Source organism: Lathamus discolor, chromosome 19, assembly GCF_037157495.1.
Source record: "Lathamus discolor isolate bLatDis1 chromosome 19, bLatDis1.hap1, whole genome shotgun sequence".
NCBI classification, from domain to species: domain Eukaryota; kingdom Metazoa; phylum Chordata; class Aves; order Psittaciformes; family Psittacidae; genus Lathamus; species Lathamus discolor.
Genome location: NC_088902.1, coordinates 5,214,571 through 5,230,861, shown reverse-complemented (window position 1 = coordinate 5,230,861; position 16,291 = coordinate 5,214,571). Strand labels below are relative to the sequence as shown.

The window sequence follows — 16,291 nt, the reverse complement described above, 5'->3', positions numbered from 1 at the left end:
AGATAAATCAAGCAACTTTTCAATGCTGTAGTCAACTGGAATTGAGGGTCACAACCAATTTATAGGAAGAACATGGCACATATGGCACAGCTACAGGTTTGGCAGAGAAGAGATTCAGAGCGGCCCTGCGGAGAAGGACTTGGAGGTGCTGGTCGATGAGAAAATGAACATGAGCCGGCTGCAGTGTGCGCTCGCAGCCCAGAAAGCCAACCGTATCCTGGGCTGCATCAAAAGGAGCGTGACCAGCAGGGCGAAGGAGGTGATCCTGCCCCTCTACTCTGCTCTTGTGATCATTGTGTGCAGTTCTGGTGTCCTCAGCATAAAAAGGACATGGAACTGCTGGAACAAGTCCAGAGGAGGCCATGAGGATGCTCAGGGACTGGAGCACCTCCCATATGAAGACAGGCTGAGGAAGTTGGGGCTGTTCAGCCTGGAGAAGAGAAGCTGCGTGGGGACCTCAGAGCAGCTTCCAGTACCTGAAGGGGGCCTATAGGGATGCTGGGGAGGGACTCTTCATTAGGGACTGCAGTGACAGGACAAGGGGTAACGGGTTCAAACTTAAACAGGGAAAGTTTAGATTGGATCTAAGGAGGAAATTCTTTCCTGTTAGGGTGGTGAGGCACTGGAATGGGTTGCCCAGGGAGGTTGTGAGTGCTCCATCCCTGGCAGTGTTCAGGGCCAGGTTGGATGAAGCCTTGTGTGGGATGGTTTAGTGTGAGGTGTCCCTGCCCATGGCAGGGGGTTGGAACTGGATGATCTTGAGGTCCTTTCCAACCCAAACTATTCTATGATTTTATGATTCTAAGAACCAGCTGCCATAGAGAAGAGATCTTTTCTCACTGGACCAAAACGAATATGCTGTATTTCAGCTAAATCCCTCAATCTTTGGAGTTTCAGGCAAAACTGCATTGATATTATTCTTACCAACACTGCAATGTTCGACCCTCCCAGTTGCCTGCAGGAGCAGTGCTCTTTGCTTTCAGGCCAAGGTGGAGGAATCACACTGGTGAGCATCTCATTGTGTTTCTGATGTGGCCTCATTTCATCTCCCTCACCCCAAAGTGGGGGACCAAGAACCCCACTCCCATCCTTGATAGCGCAGTGACTCAGTTTCTCCCTCCCCATCGTGCACCCATAGATGAAGCCATTGCAGTGGTAACGAAACCTTCGGCTCCTGAGTCTGTTCCCTCAGGGAAACCCTTTGACTTTGGACTTGGGCAGCCTGCCCCATGCCTTTGTCATCTCCAGCAGGTTCATAGTGTTTCCATGCTCGAGTTTGCTCAACATCCGACGTTCTGGCTGGCAACGTGTGAATAAACGAGATGCCTCTATAGTACAGTAACGTGGCCCAGATAAGTGTGGATGATAAACCGTGTTGATTCATTTGCCCTTCACCTCTGAGTCATCTTGTGAGTCAACAGAGGAAACAGCCCCTAAACGTCACCGAGCAGGCCGGAAAACTCAAGTTCTGTTCACATGGAGAACTTTGAGCAGAAGAATTACATTGGAGTTTTCCTTTTGCGTTCCAACCACACACTCCCAAACGTAAATCAGAGAGGGATCGGAGTGCTCATTTCCCTGTGGTCTGGAGTTTAGGTGTTGATTCGTGTATATTTGTCTCTAAGAGCTCTTTAAATCGTTTCTCTTCACCCAAAATCAAAAGAAACCTGCTTTTTTTTGTGGAGTGTTTTTGGCTGGAGTAGGCATTCTGATGGCCTTTGGGAAAGACACATGGAAAACTGATGAGCGGAGTCAATGGCTGTGGGAGCCTGGAGATGGCCTCCTGTGAGCTGAATGGAAAAAGTCATCAAGACGTGGGCCGTGGGGATGCTGAGGGGTCAAGGAGGTGCCAAGATCATCCAAGATGGGATGGTTGGAGCTTATCCAGCCGTTCTCTCTGGTGCCAGGGCCAGCAGGGAGCTGAAGGCAGCTGGATGGGGACAGCCGGACGGTGTCCCCAGCCCTGCATCACTGTGCTGGGGCGCGGGGCTGGCTCCTCTGTGCCAGAAAATGCTCTGGTTCATGACCCACTTGGCAACTTCGACCCCTCCAAGCTGTGCTGGGGAGCAGGAGGGACTGCCAGTAGCCATCTGTGACCCCCAGGCAGCAAAACCAGCCAGAGCCCCATGTTAGCAGCTCCTGCTTGAGGGAGCTCCTCTCTCAGGCATCCCTAAGGCATTTTGGGGAAGGAGGAGCCGTTATTAGTCATGTTCCTACTTACCAGTGGAAGTAATCGAGGAACATCTGGGTTATTGCATAGTTTTGGAGGAAACATGCCCCCCCTGAGACACTGATACCATCTCTCGGTGTCCCGGCTTCATCCTGCTGCCAAACGCTGTATCCAAAACAACCAGGGGAGGAAAACTGTGGGGGTCAATGCAGGATTAACAGGGAGGATTGGAGTGGGGGAAGGCAAGTGGGATGCAGGGTCAATGGGGCAGCTGGGGGAGGACTAAGTGGGGGGGACAATGGGGAGGTGGGAAGACCTTAGTTAGAGAGGTGCTTGGGGACAGGAGCCATGTCCCTAGAGAAAGGTGACCTGGCTCTGTCCAGTCCCGTGCTAGCCCGGGGGGGGTGGAATGGCAGGAGGGGGGCAGGACCATGTGCTGCAGCCCCATAGGAGGGGGTAGTGGTGTGCTGCTGAATGTGCAGGTCCCGGGTGGCTATTCCTGGCGTCCCCGCCTGCGCAGGCAGATTGGTTTGCAGGGAGGTGACAAGTGCCAGCCAAAGCCTATAAAAATCCCCCAGTTCTGGCTCAGTGACCTGGTTCCCCCCTCCCAGCACAGCCGTCCCGGAGCAGAGAGCCTCATTCCAGAGCAGAGACCCCGGCTTCGGTGCCGAGATCCCAGATCCGGAAGAGAGACTTGGTCTGGAGCAGGGACCCCAAAAGAGAGCGGAGATCCCGGAGCAGAGACCCCCAAACATCCCCTTCTCCAGCCCCCAGGCTTCGCAGCGATGACCGGGAAAACTGCACCCCCAGCCACGGACCCGGCTCCGAAGAAGGACACAGCCCCAGCCCCAAAGCAAGAACCAGCCCCAAAGCAAGAACCAGCCCCAAAGCAAGAACCAGCCCCGAAGGAAGAACCAGCCCCAAAGGAAGAACCAGCCCCAAAGCAAGAACCAGCCCCAGCTGCTGAGGACCCCCCAGCCCCTGAGCATCCCCCTGCTGCGGAGCAGCCCACAGCCCCTGCCGATGAGCCTGCTCCTGGCCCCACAGCAGAAGCAGCTCCAGCCCCTGAAGAAGGCTCCCCAAGTGCTGCAGCTGAACCCCAAGCCCCTGAACCTGAGAAATCAAAGGGAGGTGAGGATGGGACCGGGCACTGGAGCTGAGGGGAGGAACGCAGGGCTTGGAGGGGATGTGTGGGGCTGCTGGAGGGAAGGGATGGGAGGGGTGAAGTCATCAAGGTTGTTTTTGCAGTGGGATAGGGCTGGGGGTTAGGAGGATGGGGGCTGGAAACCAGCACGGAGTTGGGTGGCTGCCCTCCACCAACCCTGGTACTTGCCACTGTCCTCACCACTGTGGGTTTATTCCAGCTCCCCCCAGCTCCCCCTTGGCCTTGGCTGTGGAAGAAGTGAGTGAAAACTCCATAACGCTGACCTGGAAAGCCCCGGAGCAGACGGGCCGCTCACACTTGGATGGATACGTGGTGGAGATCCGCAAAGATGGAAGTAGGCTTGGGTTTTCCTGCTGTGTTATTGCGGAGGCGCGGGATGGAGCTGGGCAGCACCTGGCAGCGTCTCCCTGCGCACCGGTTCCCTTTCTTTGCCCAGATGGGTTCATTTTTAATGGTCTTTTGATCCTCTTCCCCATGGAGGAGATGGGACTCCCATTGGCTTCAGATGGTGTTGGTGTCTTTAGCAGGGGGCTGGACTAGGTTTAACGTCCCTGCTATCCCCAACTAGGGGGTGGAGATGAGACCAGCACACCCACTGGGAATGGTCTCTGATAACTCTGCAGGGACCTGCGGTTGGGATGGTTTCTCCCATGTTTACCCAGAAGGAATTGCAAAAGGAATGGGAATAAGGTGGGAGGATGAGGGACAAGAGGATCCTGGGGAGTGTAAGAGGGGCTGGTGTGCATCAGCAAGCAAGCCCTGCCCCAGTGGGCTGGTGCTGGAGATGCCTGGAAGGAGGATGGAGGTGGGCTGGTGGGTGGCAGCAGTTATCTGTGGTTCTCTGCTCGCATTGCTCATTTGTGGAATGGAGGAGGTGGATTCGACTTGGGATTTGGGCACTCTCTTGAAGCCCTGCCTGGCTTAGGGCTGAGAGGGAAGGAGCTGTGTGGTTGAGGGGGGTCTGCAAGGGGAGGCTGCGGGTGGTGGGCTGGGTGCTGCATGAGGATGGAGTGGTCTGGGAGACCAAAGTGGTCCATGAGCCTTGGGGAGCTTGATGTGTGACCCTTGGTGTTTAGCTTGTGGCAGGCACGATCCATACTTGCTTAGCTATGGGAGGCCTTCACCATGGGCTGGGGACTGGGGAGGTAACCATGTCTGGACGCGGTGTGTGAGGAGGCCCTTGTGTGGGACAAGGAGAGATGCAGCCATTCCTGGAGGATGCTGGCTGCCGCCACCCAAAAGTCACAGGTTTGGATGTTCTCCTCGCTTGCTTTGGGCTTGGCTGGTGACAGGAGAGCTCCGGTCATGCAATGGTAACCACAGGGGCTTCAGGAATGCTGGTGCAAGACCCTGGTTGGCTAAAACATGGTGAGATTTGAGTGAGGGCTGGTTTGGGTGAAGGGAAAGAGGTGCTGGTGGGATTTGGCTGGTCCGGTGGCATTGACAGGAAACCCTCTTGGTTTGAAGGTGCACATGATGGCTTAGCACAGCCTGGCACACTGGGTTGCTTTAGTTGCCTGCCCAGGACACCCAGTCCTTTGGTGACTGGGGCAGTCTGTTTTCTACCTGAGAAACCTCCTAAGAGGTTTGGTGCGTTGGAAGGATGAGCTTCTGCCAGCATCTCCTACCCTGTGCTCCTCGGCACGATGGGGTGGCCAAATCCCCCCTAAGATGAATCCTTCAGCCTTAGGGAGCGGGCACTTTTCCTCCAGGTTTCACCCCTGTGGCTCGATCCTGCTGTCAATGGTGTGTGTCTGTCTGTCATTGCACGCCTGAAGTGCTCTGCTGGCTTCATCCTAGGTACAGACTGGACAGCTGTGAACCAGGAGCCTTTTCTTTCCACCCGGTTCACGGTCCAGGACCTCGGCTCCGGTGACAAGATCCATGTACGGGTGAAGGCTGTCAGCGCCTGCGGTGCCAGTGTCCCAGCTACTCTGGAGCAGCCAGTTCTCATCAGAGAGATCCTCCGTGAGTACTGCTCCCGTCGTGCGCAATTCCAGCGCGCTTTGTCAGCAGTACAGAAAGGGACCTCAAAGCTCATCCAGCTCCAACCCCTGCCACGGGCAGGGACACCTTCCATAGAGCAGCTTGCTCCAAGCCCCTGTGTCCAACCTGGCCTTGAGCACTGCCAGGGATGGGGCAGCCACAGCTTCTCTGGGCACCCTGTGCCAGCGCCTCAGCACCCTCACAGGGAACAGCTTCTGCCTAAGAGCTCATCTCAGTCTCCCCTCGGGCAGGTTCAAGCCATTCCCCTTGGCCTGTCCCTACAGGCCCTTGTCCCAAGCCCCTCTCCAGGTTCCCTGCAGCCCCTTCAGGCACTGGAGCTGCTCTCAGGTCTCCCCTTCAGGAGCCTTCTCTTCTCCAGGCTGCCCCAGCCCAGCTCTCTCAGCCTGGCTCCAGAGCAGAGCTGCTCCAGCCCTCGCAGCATCTCCATGGCCTCCTCTCCATATCCTCCTGTGTTGGGGGCCACAGAGATGAACCCGTACTTGGTCCATCCCTGCAGCCTGAGCAGCCTCTGCCCTTTCACAGGTTGCAACCCAACCTTTGACCAAGGTGCTCTCCTCAATAGCTGTGTCCAGTTCCCTTGGGATGGGATGGAGAAGCTTCCTGACCTCGAGACATCGATCGTGCAGATGGCAAAAGCTTTGGGGATGAAGGGCTCAAAGAGCCGAGCCACATCTTCCAATGGGAAGCACATCTCTCCTTGGCCGTGTTTACATCCCCAGTGTGCCATCACGCACACATCGGGCAGCTTTGTTTAGCGAAGGAAAGTCAGGAGCTGGTAGTCTGGAGCATGGGAACTTGAATCATGCTGAACTCGCTAGTGACCTGCTCCCATGCTCGGCAAGACTCGCATTCCTCCCGGGGTGCTTCCGATGTGCTGAGCCATGGTTTCAGGGCTGGTTTTCACTTCTCAAACAGCAAGCGCAGTTCTTTTCCCCTTACAAGGAATTATTAATGCACAAGTTTTCCTACCAGTCAAAGAGTTTTCAGATGCTTAAAAGCGGGGATAACAATAACAAAAGTCATTCCAGGAACATCAGCTTTTCCTAGGAAAAAGCCTGGAGATGATTACCAGCATCTGGGAAGGGTTCGTCCTTTCAGCCTGCAGGAGGAGGTGAACACGGGTTAGTGGTTGGTATCTGCTGCTGTGTTCACCTCCAGATCTCACAGGCATCCCACCATACCCTGAAGCTTGGGGAAACTGAGGCACGGGGGACTGTCCTGAGATGCCAGATACACAGCTCACGTTCCCACTGCTAGTCCTGTGCTGCAGTCCCAACCACATGCACCAGCTGAGAGGTGTAAAACCCAAAGGACCCCCCCCCCCAGCTTGCTCCATGCTAGTGGGGTCTTTTCTTCTCTCTTTGCTTTTTGCCTGTTCATACTCCTCAGCAGCAAGCAGCATGCTCTACTCTTGCATTTCACTTGCAGCGCAGGCCTGTGCTCACTGCCTGGCTTTGCTGAGGAACAAAACAGCCCTCAATGTCTCTCTGCCTCCCTGTGTCCACCCTGGTGTGTTGGGTGCATGAATCTTCTCCTCTGTGTCCCATCCGTTACCTTCTGGTCTTCACACTGCACCTCTCCCTGGTTCATTTATAGCATCGCGAGGGATTTGAAGTAGCAGTGATTCCAGACAGCAGAGAGTTTCAAACCAGGTGGGAAGAGTGGGTTTGGGAAGTGGAGTGAGGCAGACGAAGGTTCCTTGCGGGAGTCGTGTTCTTCAGGTTGCTGGGGCAGGAATGGTGGCTTCCCATCACCTCGGGCAGCCCCCTCCAGCCAAGCCGGCCGGAGCAAACCCCCATGAATTAGCATTCCTCCACTCGAGGCTGGGTTTCTCGGCCCCGCTGAGACGGATGAGCCCAAGTGGCAGCATCAGTGCACGGATCCCTGCAGCGAAGAGCAGCGTGAGCAGAGGAGGGACCGGCTCAGCTGTCGGCGGGGCCATCTGGGACCGCTGGGCATCTCCCCAGCCCACCGCCGCCGCTCCACAGCTGTTGAGCCACGGCTCAGCCCTGGTTTAATTCTGGCCGTGCCCCCTCCCCAGAGCTGAGCTCCAGCACGTTAATCCAGGCACAGACACACAGCTCTTTTACGGGGGGCTCACGTAAAGCCGATGCCTCTCCGTTGGATCACCCGGTGGCGCTGAGCCGGTAGGGTTACACGGCTGCTATTTTCACCCTGGGAAGGAGACGCACGCTCCATCAGCATTCTCCAGTGGGATTTTTGCTCTCTTTGTTATGTTCCCTTGGGGACGTTGGCCTGCGCTTTAAGCCTGGGGCTTTCACAGCTTTGCTGTGGATAACCACGCACCACCTTGGTCTCTCCATGGCCTTGAGTGAAGGTGGAGGCCTGGGAAAGCCGTGTCCTCGCTGGAAGCTGGGTTCTCAGCCTCTGGAAAGTGCTTTCTGAGCTGAGGGAGAAATGGTCCCTAGCTGGGAGATGCTGTCCTCTGCCTCGCTGCCTGCAGGCTCTGCTGGGGCTCCTCTGGTGGAGCCCATGTTGGTCTCCATGGCATGGCTATAGTGAAGGAGGTGAATGGTCCATTGGGTTGGTGGCTTGGTACCTCAGGGATGGTTGTCATTCTGAGGTGCAGGCTGGCACGGCCCTGCAGGGAAGCAGGCACTGTCCAGGAGAAGAGAAGGCAGAGGGGTCTGTGCTTCTGGGTGGGAATCCTTGCTGGCCAAGCAGGGGGATGTGTGGGGTGGGTCAGCCGCGTGGAGGCTGGGATTTCCTTGGTCCCACAACCTGACTTTGCTGTCCGCAGAGCTCCCGAAGATCCGCATGCCCCGTCACCTGCGGGAGACCTACGTCCGGCATGTTGGGGATGCTGTGAACATGATGATCCCTTTCCAGGTAGGGGGACAGTTTGGGATTTAATCCCCCAGGCTTTTCCACTGCAGGCTAGCTTCTGCAGTGACTTTGATAGCCACTGTGACATGCCTGAGGCTGGCTGTGGGCTGGCTTGTCCTGGTGCCCGTGCCTTACTGGCCAAGGGTGGGAGATGCGATGGGAACTTTTGTCCCATTCCTGCCTGGCTCCTGTTTTTCTCCTGCTGAAACGTGCTGGCCAAGCAGGGGGAAGTGAGGCGGAAAGGTGCCCTTCAGGTGAAGGCTATGTCCGTGCCCTCTTGGGAGCCTGCGCTGGCCATGCTCCAGGCATGAGTTGTCCCTGGCTGCTGAGTTCAAGCCCCTCCTGCTGGGCTTGAATTGCCTGGGGTAGAATTGAGCTGAACTTGGGCTTAGTGCCTGAGGAACAGGAGCACAGCTCTGCCTGCCATGCCCCGGGCAAGTAAAGCTGGACTTGCTCTGTGAGGACTTTGGGAGACCTTCACATTCCAAGCATCCTCTCTGGAGCCTTTGATGGATTCCATCAGTGGGGCTGGCAGGGCTTGGCTGTGGTTTCTTCCCTGGGGACTGCTGGCTGGGAGAGGCGAAACCCAGGCCACTGCTGCCTGGACAAAGCGGGGTGGCTCTGCCCACCCATCCTTCCCAGCAGGACCCGCTGTGCTCGAGTGGCTCCTAACCAGCCTGTGCGGGTTGCTCCAGGGAAAGCCGCAGCCCGAGGTGATCTGGACCAAGGGCGGGCAGCCCCTGGACGCCAGCCGCATCGCCATACGCAACACACAGAAGGACACCATCTTCTACATCCGCGAGGCGCAGCGCGGGGACTCGGGCAAGTACGAGCTCACCGTGCGGATAAACGGAGCGGAGGACAAAGCCATCCTGGACATCCGAGTGATTGGTGAGGCTGGGGATGGGACCCTGCAGGGGCTCGGTTTTGCCCCTTCGTTAAGGAATAGTTCTTGTTCTGGGGGGATAAGACAGGGCCAGCAAGAAGGGAAGGGACTTTGGGGTCCTTCCTCCAGTGCAATCTTCTCCAGGATCATAGACTCAGAATGGGTTGGGTTGGAAAGGGCCCTAAGATCATGCAATTCCAACCCTCCTGCCGCGGGCAGGGACCCCTTCCACTGGAGCAGCTTGCTCCAAGCCCCTGTGTCCAACCTGGCCTTGAGCACTGCCAGGGATGGGGCAGCCACAGCTTCTCTGGGCACACCCTGTGCGTGCGCCTCAGCACCCTCACAGGGAAGAGCCCCTGCCTTAGATCCAACCTGAACTTCCCCTGTTTCAGTCTGAACCCATCATCCCTTGTCCTATCGCTACAGTCCCTGATGAAGAGCCCCTCTCCAGCATCCTTGTAGTCCCCATTGAGATACTGGAAGGTAGTCATGGAGGTGAACTCCTCTGGTTGGGGGTGCAGGATTTCTGCCAGCTCATGTCCGTTGCAGCTTCTCATTCCTCATTCGGCTGCAGCTGGGTGAGAAGAGATTAAAAGTGATGCGTAAGGGATGACCAAGGCACAGAATGTGGGGGGTGCAAATTAGGATGCCACCCTATGATGGTTTGTGCTTGCAGAGCTGCCAGGGCCCCCCCAGAACCTCAAGCTGGTGGATGTGTGGGGCTTTAACGTGGCCTTGGAGTGGTCCCCACCAGTGGACAACGGGAACTCGGAGATCAAGGGCTACATAGTGCAGAAATCGGACAAGAAGAGCGGGGTGAGTCTGTGCACTCGGGATGCTCTGATGGCTGCGCACCCCTGCCTCCCCCCAATGCCTTCCCCATCCCTTGGCCAGCCTGCCTTTCCTCAGCGCTCCTCTTTCGCCCCCCCAGAAGTGGTTCACGGTGCTGGAGCGCTGCACCCGCACGAGCTGCACCATCTCCGACCTCATCATCGGCAACACCTACAGCTTCCGCGTGTTCGCCGAGAACGCCTGCGGGCTGAGCGAGAAGGCGGCCGTCACCACCGCGGTGGCCGACATCAAGAAGACAAGTAGGGACAATGCTGTGCCTAAGGGCTTGGAGGTGGTGGTGGGCAAGAAGGGTCCTGTCCCTGCCTGGGGCTGGGGGGGCTTCCTGGTGTTTGACCTCAGGATGAGAGTGGAAGGGGTGAGTCTGGGCATCCCCTGCCCTCCTTCTATACCTCCTTTCTGCCTGGAGAAGGCTTGTGCCATGGTCGGTCTGTAGGAGGGATCAAGGACATCCCTAGGGTGAGATTGGAGCAGGAGGGGTGAGGAAGAACGCTGGCTTTGGCCCAGCAGCTCAGGACCAGCAGAGGAAGAGACCCCTGCAGTGGTCCAGCTGAGGGGTCCAAACCAGCATCCCTAAGCCCTGCCCTCCCTCCATCCATTTCCATCCTGGTCCCTGGTAGAGCACACAGTGAGGTGGGGTCTCTGTCACTCTATCTCCTATACACTGAATTCTGGGCATGGAGTAGGAGATCCAGAGCGGTGCCTGGCCTGGATCTGACACCCTGCACACAGCATGCATCGTGGTGTTGGTTTGCAGACTGGCATCTCCCCTGTCCCCTGCAGGGATTGGTCACTAACATGGTGTGGTTGGATGAGAAGGAGTTTATAGACGTGGTTGGTCTGAATTGAAGGCTGCATCCCCAGGTCAAGCTAGATGCTGTTTGGTTTATTATCGTGGCATCATAGAATGGTTTGGGGTGGAAGGGACATTAAGGGTCATCCAGTTCCAACCCTTATGTGAAGGAGCAGAAGCATTTTGGCGTACCTTGGTCTGAATCCCTGTGGCCATGTCCCATGTGGTCAGCCCAGGAGCTCTGCTCAACCTAGGATGAATTACTTCCTTAGAAACTGCTTACCAGTCAGAGAAGATCCCCCAACGGGACATGATGGAGCCTCCGAAGTTCACCCAGCCCCTGACAGACCGAACCACCACCCGGGGCTACAACACACATCTCATCTGCTGTGTCCGGGGCTTCCCCCAGGTCAGTGGCTCCACCATGGGCAGCATCACCTCTGCAGGTGGGCAGCCACCAATGGGGGTTTTGAAGGGTGGATGGGGGATTTGGGAGACAGTTGGTCATGTTGGGTTGGGGTTGGATGAAGTTAGGGGGCTGCGGCTGCCCTCTAAGTCAAACAAGCGAATGTGGGGTGTTTCTGTGTAGAGATGGGAGACTGATCTTGATTCAAGACAAGTCCTGTTTCCTTCTGCACTGGGGGAAGAAGTGTGGGGCAGTTTTTAGGGAGCAAGAATGGGATATTTAGCTCTTCAAACTACTTCTGACTATGAATCCCACCATGGCCACCAGCTTCAGGTGGGGCTGAGGCAAAGGGAGGTGGCTGCATTTTGGGGCCAGATTTCTCTTTTCTCTCCCCACTTTAAAGAAACAAATTCTGCTGCTTTCAGCCCAAAATCATCTGGATGAAAAATCAGATGGAGATACGGGAAGACCCCAAATACATAGCGATGATCGAGCAGGGCGTCTGCTCCCTGGAGATCCGCAAGCCCAGTCCCTTCGATGGGGGCATCTACACCTGCAAAGCCATAAATGCCCTGGGGGAAGCCTCAGTAGACTGCAAACTGGATGTGAAAAGTAAGATTGGCTGAGCAGATGGAGGAGCAATTCTCCCCTCCTGCCTTTTCCTCTTCTGGCTTTCACATTGCTGTGGTTTGTCCCTGTTTTGTGTTGATCCTGGTGATGGAGGAGCCTAAGAGCACTGGGCAGCCCTGTAGAGGTGGAGCTTTGGACTTCTTGGGTTTATGGGCTTGAAGCATCTTGAAATCACCTTCCCCCATGCACGGCCAAAAGCTGGGGAAGAAACCAGAAACTACAGAGCCAAAGGACCAGAAGTGCTGGTGGAGGCTGGGACCGTCGCGTGCTCCTCACTGTGTCCATCAGCACTTGTGTCCCAAGCCATCCACAAGCCATGCATGCGGGGACTGTGCTAAACCCCCTGCACTTGGCACCTGGGTTGTTCTGATTTATGCCTCGGGATCCTGCCCAGACTTTCCAGCTCACATTTCCCTGCCTCAGCAGAGTTCCCAGCCCAGTCCTTGCATGGAGGTGCCCTGCCTTGCTCCCAGCAGACGCCTTCTCTGTGTGCTCACCATGCAGGAGGATGCATGCCCACCCCTCTACACACGCTCTTGATGTGGTGGTGTGTCCTTAAGCACATGTCATCGTTATTATTTCTCCTCCTGTGGCTTCCCAGCACGTGCTTGCCCTAAGACATGCTCTGCCCTACTTGCCAGGCAGGAAGGGCTGCAGTCTGTCAGTGCAGCCATGCAGGCAGCATGGTGAGGTTGGCCAGGAGGATGAGCTTGGCACTGTGCTGGGGACACCCAGGTTGGGATCCTGGGGACAAACTGGCCAGGAGCAGGCAATGATAGTGATGCGTGTGACTGCTCAGAGCAAGTGTGCAGAAGTGCATGTTGGTGTGCACATGCGTAGGTTGGTAGTGCCCTGGCTCACTTTTGGATGTCAAAAGAAGAGTGAAACAAAGAGAATTCATGGAGTTTATATCTCCTGTGCTCTCCTGCAGTGCCCCAGTGAGGACAGATTGGAGGGCAAGATGAAGAGCAAGGTAGGTCTGGGTTGGGGCTGTGGGATGGAGGGAGGGTGAATCCCTTCAGTGGGGATGGAGAGGGGTTGAGTGTCCTGGATTAGCCCTTGTCACCAGTTAATGGAGCCTCCAGCTCCATCGCATTGCTGCAGATGCATTGCTGGGGTGGGATGCAGCAGAGCCTGGGTGAAACTTGCTCCTTTGAAAGGTGGTCTGTAAATGTGGCCAGGAGGATGAAGATGCATGTGGAGACTGGTGTGCATGGGCAGCACGGCAGACAGAGCCCTCAATAGCAGGCAGGGCTCAGAGAGCTGGGGCACCACGGGGTGGGTTCGTATGAGGACAGGTACAGGGGCTGGGGACAGGTATGAAGTGGGGCTGCGGCGTGGAAAAGCCGAGTTAAAGGGAAGAGCTGGGCTGGGCTTGTCTTGTGTTAGAGCCATGTCTGGGATGTGGTTTCCCATCTCACCCCTGACCACTGGTCTCTTGGCAGCGGTGCCTTCACAGGACTCGGATCCTGTTCCTTTACCCCAGGTGGATGCTGGAGCTGCTCTGCGGTAGCGTGGTGCATGGTGATGCTCCTGGCCATGGCCTCTGCTGGCCTGCCCCATCCCTGGCTGTGCTCTGGGGGATCCTGCACTGGCGTGGACCTGCCATGGCGTGGTCCTCTCTCAGTGTGTCCTCAGCTGTGACAATAAAACAAGCCCATCTGAGGGATTTGGGTCCTAATAAGAAGACCCAGACTGCTCTGTCCTACTTGTTGTGGGGTTGGCTTGGATGGGGGAAGTAGAGGGAAAAATGCTGCTAGGGATGCTATGGGCTCATATAGCATCCCACTGGTGGAGGAGACGGGTTTTGAGCTTGGAAAGAAAGGACCAGCTTTATAAAACACATCCGAATCATAGAATGGTTAGATCATCTAGTTCTAAACCAGAAGCAACCTACCAAGGAAGAGGGGCTTTGATGGGGAAAAGTTTCCTTCTGGAGCTGGGGAATGATTCTGGCTGGAGGGGGAAAAAAATAGCAACATCAAAACTGTGTCATGATGAAGTCTCTTCATCAAGCACCATTTCTTTACCCACACCAGCGATTCAATGATCCAGCCATGTGCTGCCACCAGCATCCCATCCCCATGGTGTGAGACGGTGGGAGCAGGACATGGTGATGTGTTATATGGAGGAGGAAGAGGAGGAGGAATGGACGTGTTTAGCTTCTGCTCGCTCGTGTGCAGAAGGATGAGCTGTTACTTACAGCTTGGAGACAGCTCGGGTCAGACGCTGTTTGTTCACAGAGAGCCCAGACAGAGCCATCAACTTGACTGAGCGCATCGTTATTGAGCGCTCAGTGAGCGGTCCACCTCCAGCTCCAGCACAGCCTCCCTCGCTGGGTGACAGAGGAGCTCTCCCTGGTCCATGACCAGCTCAGTCATGGAGCCAGACATGGATCCTGCCCTCAGCCAGATCCCAGCAAGCTCTGGTGCTGCAAATGTGGGTGCAAATCCAGCCCAGGCATCCTCAGGCCTGAGCTCAGCCCTGCCTTGGTGTCAGTGGTGAGCAGAGCCAGGCAGTGCCTATGGCTGAAATAGATGGTTCCTCCTACAGCCCCTCTGCTTTGGCCTCATCTTTGTCATCTCCGTGCCCAAGCTGAAGTCCAAGAGGATATTGCTGCTCCCAGGGGCTCAGCACTGTGTGCACCAGGTGTGGTTTCCACCATCAGAGGGCATTGTTGGATTAATTTTCCCCCTGTAAAGGGTCAGGGGAAAGCTGGATGCTCGCTTATGGAGGTGGTTAGGGTTAGCGATGGTGCCACCAGAGGGGATGGAGGTTGTGGTCCCACCAACAGGACGGGAGCAGGTCTTTCGCCGGCATGCTAACACCCGGCCATGGACACTGATGAGGATGTCCTGGCCCCCTTGATATCCCTGGCATCTTGGCACGTGGGAGCCTGGGAGGACAGGGGCTGGGAGCAGGCTGTGTTAGATGTGGGTTTGCTAACACAGGGGAGAAGCAGCATCTCCAAGACTGCCTCATGCTGCACACTCTGTCCTTTCTAGATTCTTAATATAGTTCTATGAGGCAAAGGCTTGCATTTGTAACCCCAAAGGGGACCAGGGTGGGTAACGGCATCCACTTTTAGTGAGCCCTCCCTGGGTAAGGTCTAGAGAGCACGGAGTGGAAAAAACCACTGGATGTTTATTCCTGAAAGCAATCATTCACTTGCCTTTTAATTTATGAGCATCCCAGTTGTCAGGTCTCTGGGCACCTTAGCAAGGATCAGGCGAGGCATCAGTTCCAGGAAGTCAGCCTCTTGCAGAAATGCCAGCGGGAATCAGACCTGCGCGCGGTAAACAGCAGCCCTCATCCAGGGCCACGCTACTGCTGTGCAAGGGGCCATTGGGCGCTGGGGCCTCCCTGGGGTTGCAGCATCCTCAGACACTATTGATAGAGGATTTGGGGTTCTTCACCCCAAGGAGGCTGGGAGAGTGTTCAGGGCACCTCTACGACGATGAGACCCATTCGCTCCTGTCCTTGCCATTGCTTTTCTGCCCCACTCCCATTTTGCCCAGGGTACTCTGGGGACAGGAGGCTGGATATTGAGGTCTTTGCAAAATGTGGGAGGCTGAGCCCCTGATCTCCTCTCTTCTTTGCTGCCCTCCTCTTCCTCTCAGAGGCATGAAGGAACTCCCTCCCAGGCTGCAGAAGTGGACACCGGGGCACCCAGCAGCCCCGTTGCCCATGCTGTACGTGCACAGCATCGCTCTCTGGAGCTGGCTAACAGGCCACCCATAAATCTCACCCATTCAAGGTCATTTTACTCCCTGCACCCCCTCCCAGCCCCTGCAGGGACTTGCTGCAGTGACTTGGTGACGTCCAAGGGGCGCAACCCTCCTGGGGCAGGGGCAGGGTCATAGGGAGTGTGTTTCCAATGGGAGACTGGGGAACAAGGGATGCCGATAAGAGAAGAATTCAAATTAACTCAAATTAACTCTTCCCACCACCTCTTCAGCCTGGAAGAGATTCTGCTGCAGGGCGAAGACCGGCAGTGAGGCTGCCAGCACCCATAGGGACCACAGAGCTCCTCAATGCACCCTGCCCATGGCTGGACCTGCGGCAGCACATGGAGGTGGGAAAGTGTCCCCGTGGCAGCATCAACACCAGCCCTGTGGCTGTGGTTGCCTCCTACTTGCCCCCACATGGGTGCAGGTTCCTCTCTGCTCCCATGGACCATGGAGGTGGCTGAACTGTAACCCACAAAGTGGGGGTCAAAGGAGTTTGGCAGCATAGGGAGGGTGGTAGGGAGCAAGGTGGGAGAGATGAGACAAACAGGGCTGGGAGAGGCTTGCTACCGCCTTGCACTGAAGATAGGCAGGATTAAAGAGGGAAAACTGATTCAGAGCCAAAGCAAAGGAGAAAGAAGACACATGAGGGGACACAGGGGGTTACTCACAGAGCTGTGAGTGCTACTGGGGGCCATGGGCACCAAAGGGTTCTTCTTGCAGAGTACTCTGGGTTATGCTCAAGGGTTTTCTTTCCCCTCTACCTGCCTCTCTGGTAGCATTTAGAGTTGGAGACTGACCCTTTGCTCT

General features: G+C 56.1%; 1 protein-coding gene across 3 annotated transcripts in view; it reads left to right on the top strand.

Moving 5' to 3' along the window:
* Nucleotides 1–16,291, top strand: part of MYBPH (myosin binding protein H) — a 29,601-nt gene that overhangs the window by 11,022 nt on the left and 2,288 nt on the right. For 2 of the 3 annotated variants that reach the window (XM_065698660.1, XM_065698659.1), the window contains exons 2-12: nucleotides 2,782–3,301; nucleotides 3,535–3,669; nucleotides 5,136–5,303; nucleotides 8,104–8,192; nucleotides 8,885–9,080; nucleotides 9,752–9,891; nucleotides 10,007–10,166; nucleotides 10,990–11,126; nucleotides 11,549–11,735; nucleotides 12,685–12,726; nucleotides 13,199–13,440. In XM_065698660.1, coding sequence (XP_065554732.1) covers nucleotides 2,956–3,301; nucleotides 3,535–3,669; nucleotides 5,136–5,303; nucleotides 8,104–8,192; nucleotides 8,885–9,080; nucleotides 9,752–9,891; nucleotides 10,007–10,166; nucleotides 10,990–11,126; nucleotides 11,549–11,735; nucleotides 12,685–12,695 — 1,569 coding nt within the window. In that variant the 5' untranslated portion in view covers nucleotides 2,782–2,955 and the 3' untranslated portion in view covers nucleotides 12,696–12,726; nucleotides 13,199–13,440. Of the gene's footprint in view, nucleotides 1–2,781; nucleotides 3,302–3,534; nucleotides 3,670–5,135; nucleotides 5,304–8,103; nucleotides 8,193–8,884; nucleotides 9,081–9,751; nucleotides 9,892–10,006; nucleotides 10,167–10,989; nucleotides 11,127–11,548; nucleotides 11,736–12,684; nucleotides 12,727–13,198; nucleotides 13,441–16,291 lie in introns of those variants that run through there. The other variant, XM_065698658.1, reaches the window with a different exon arrangement.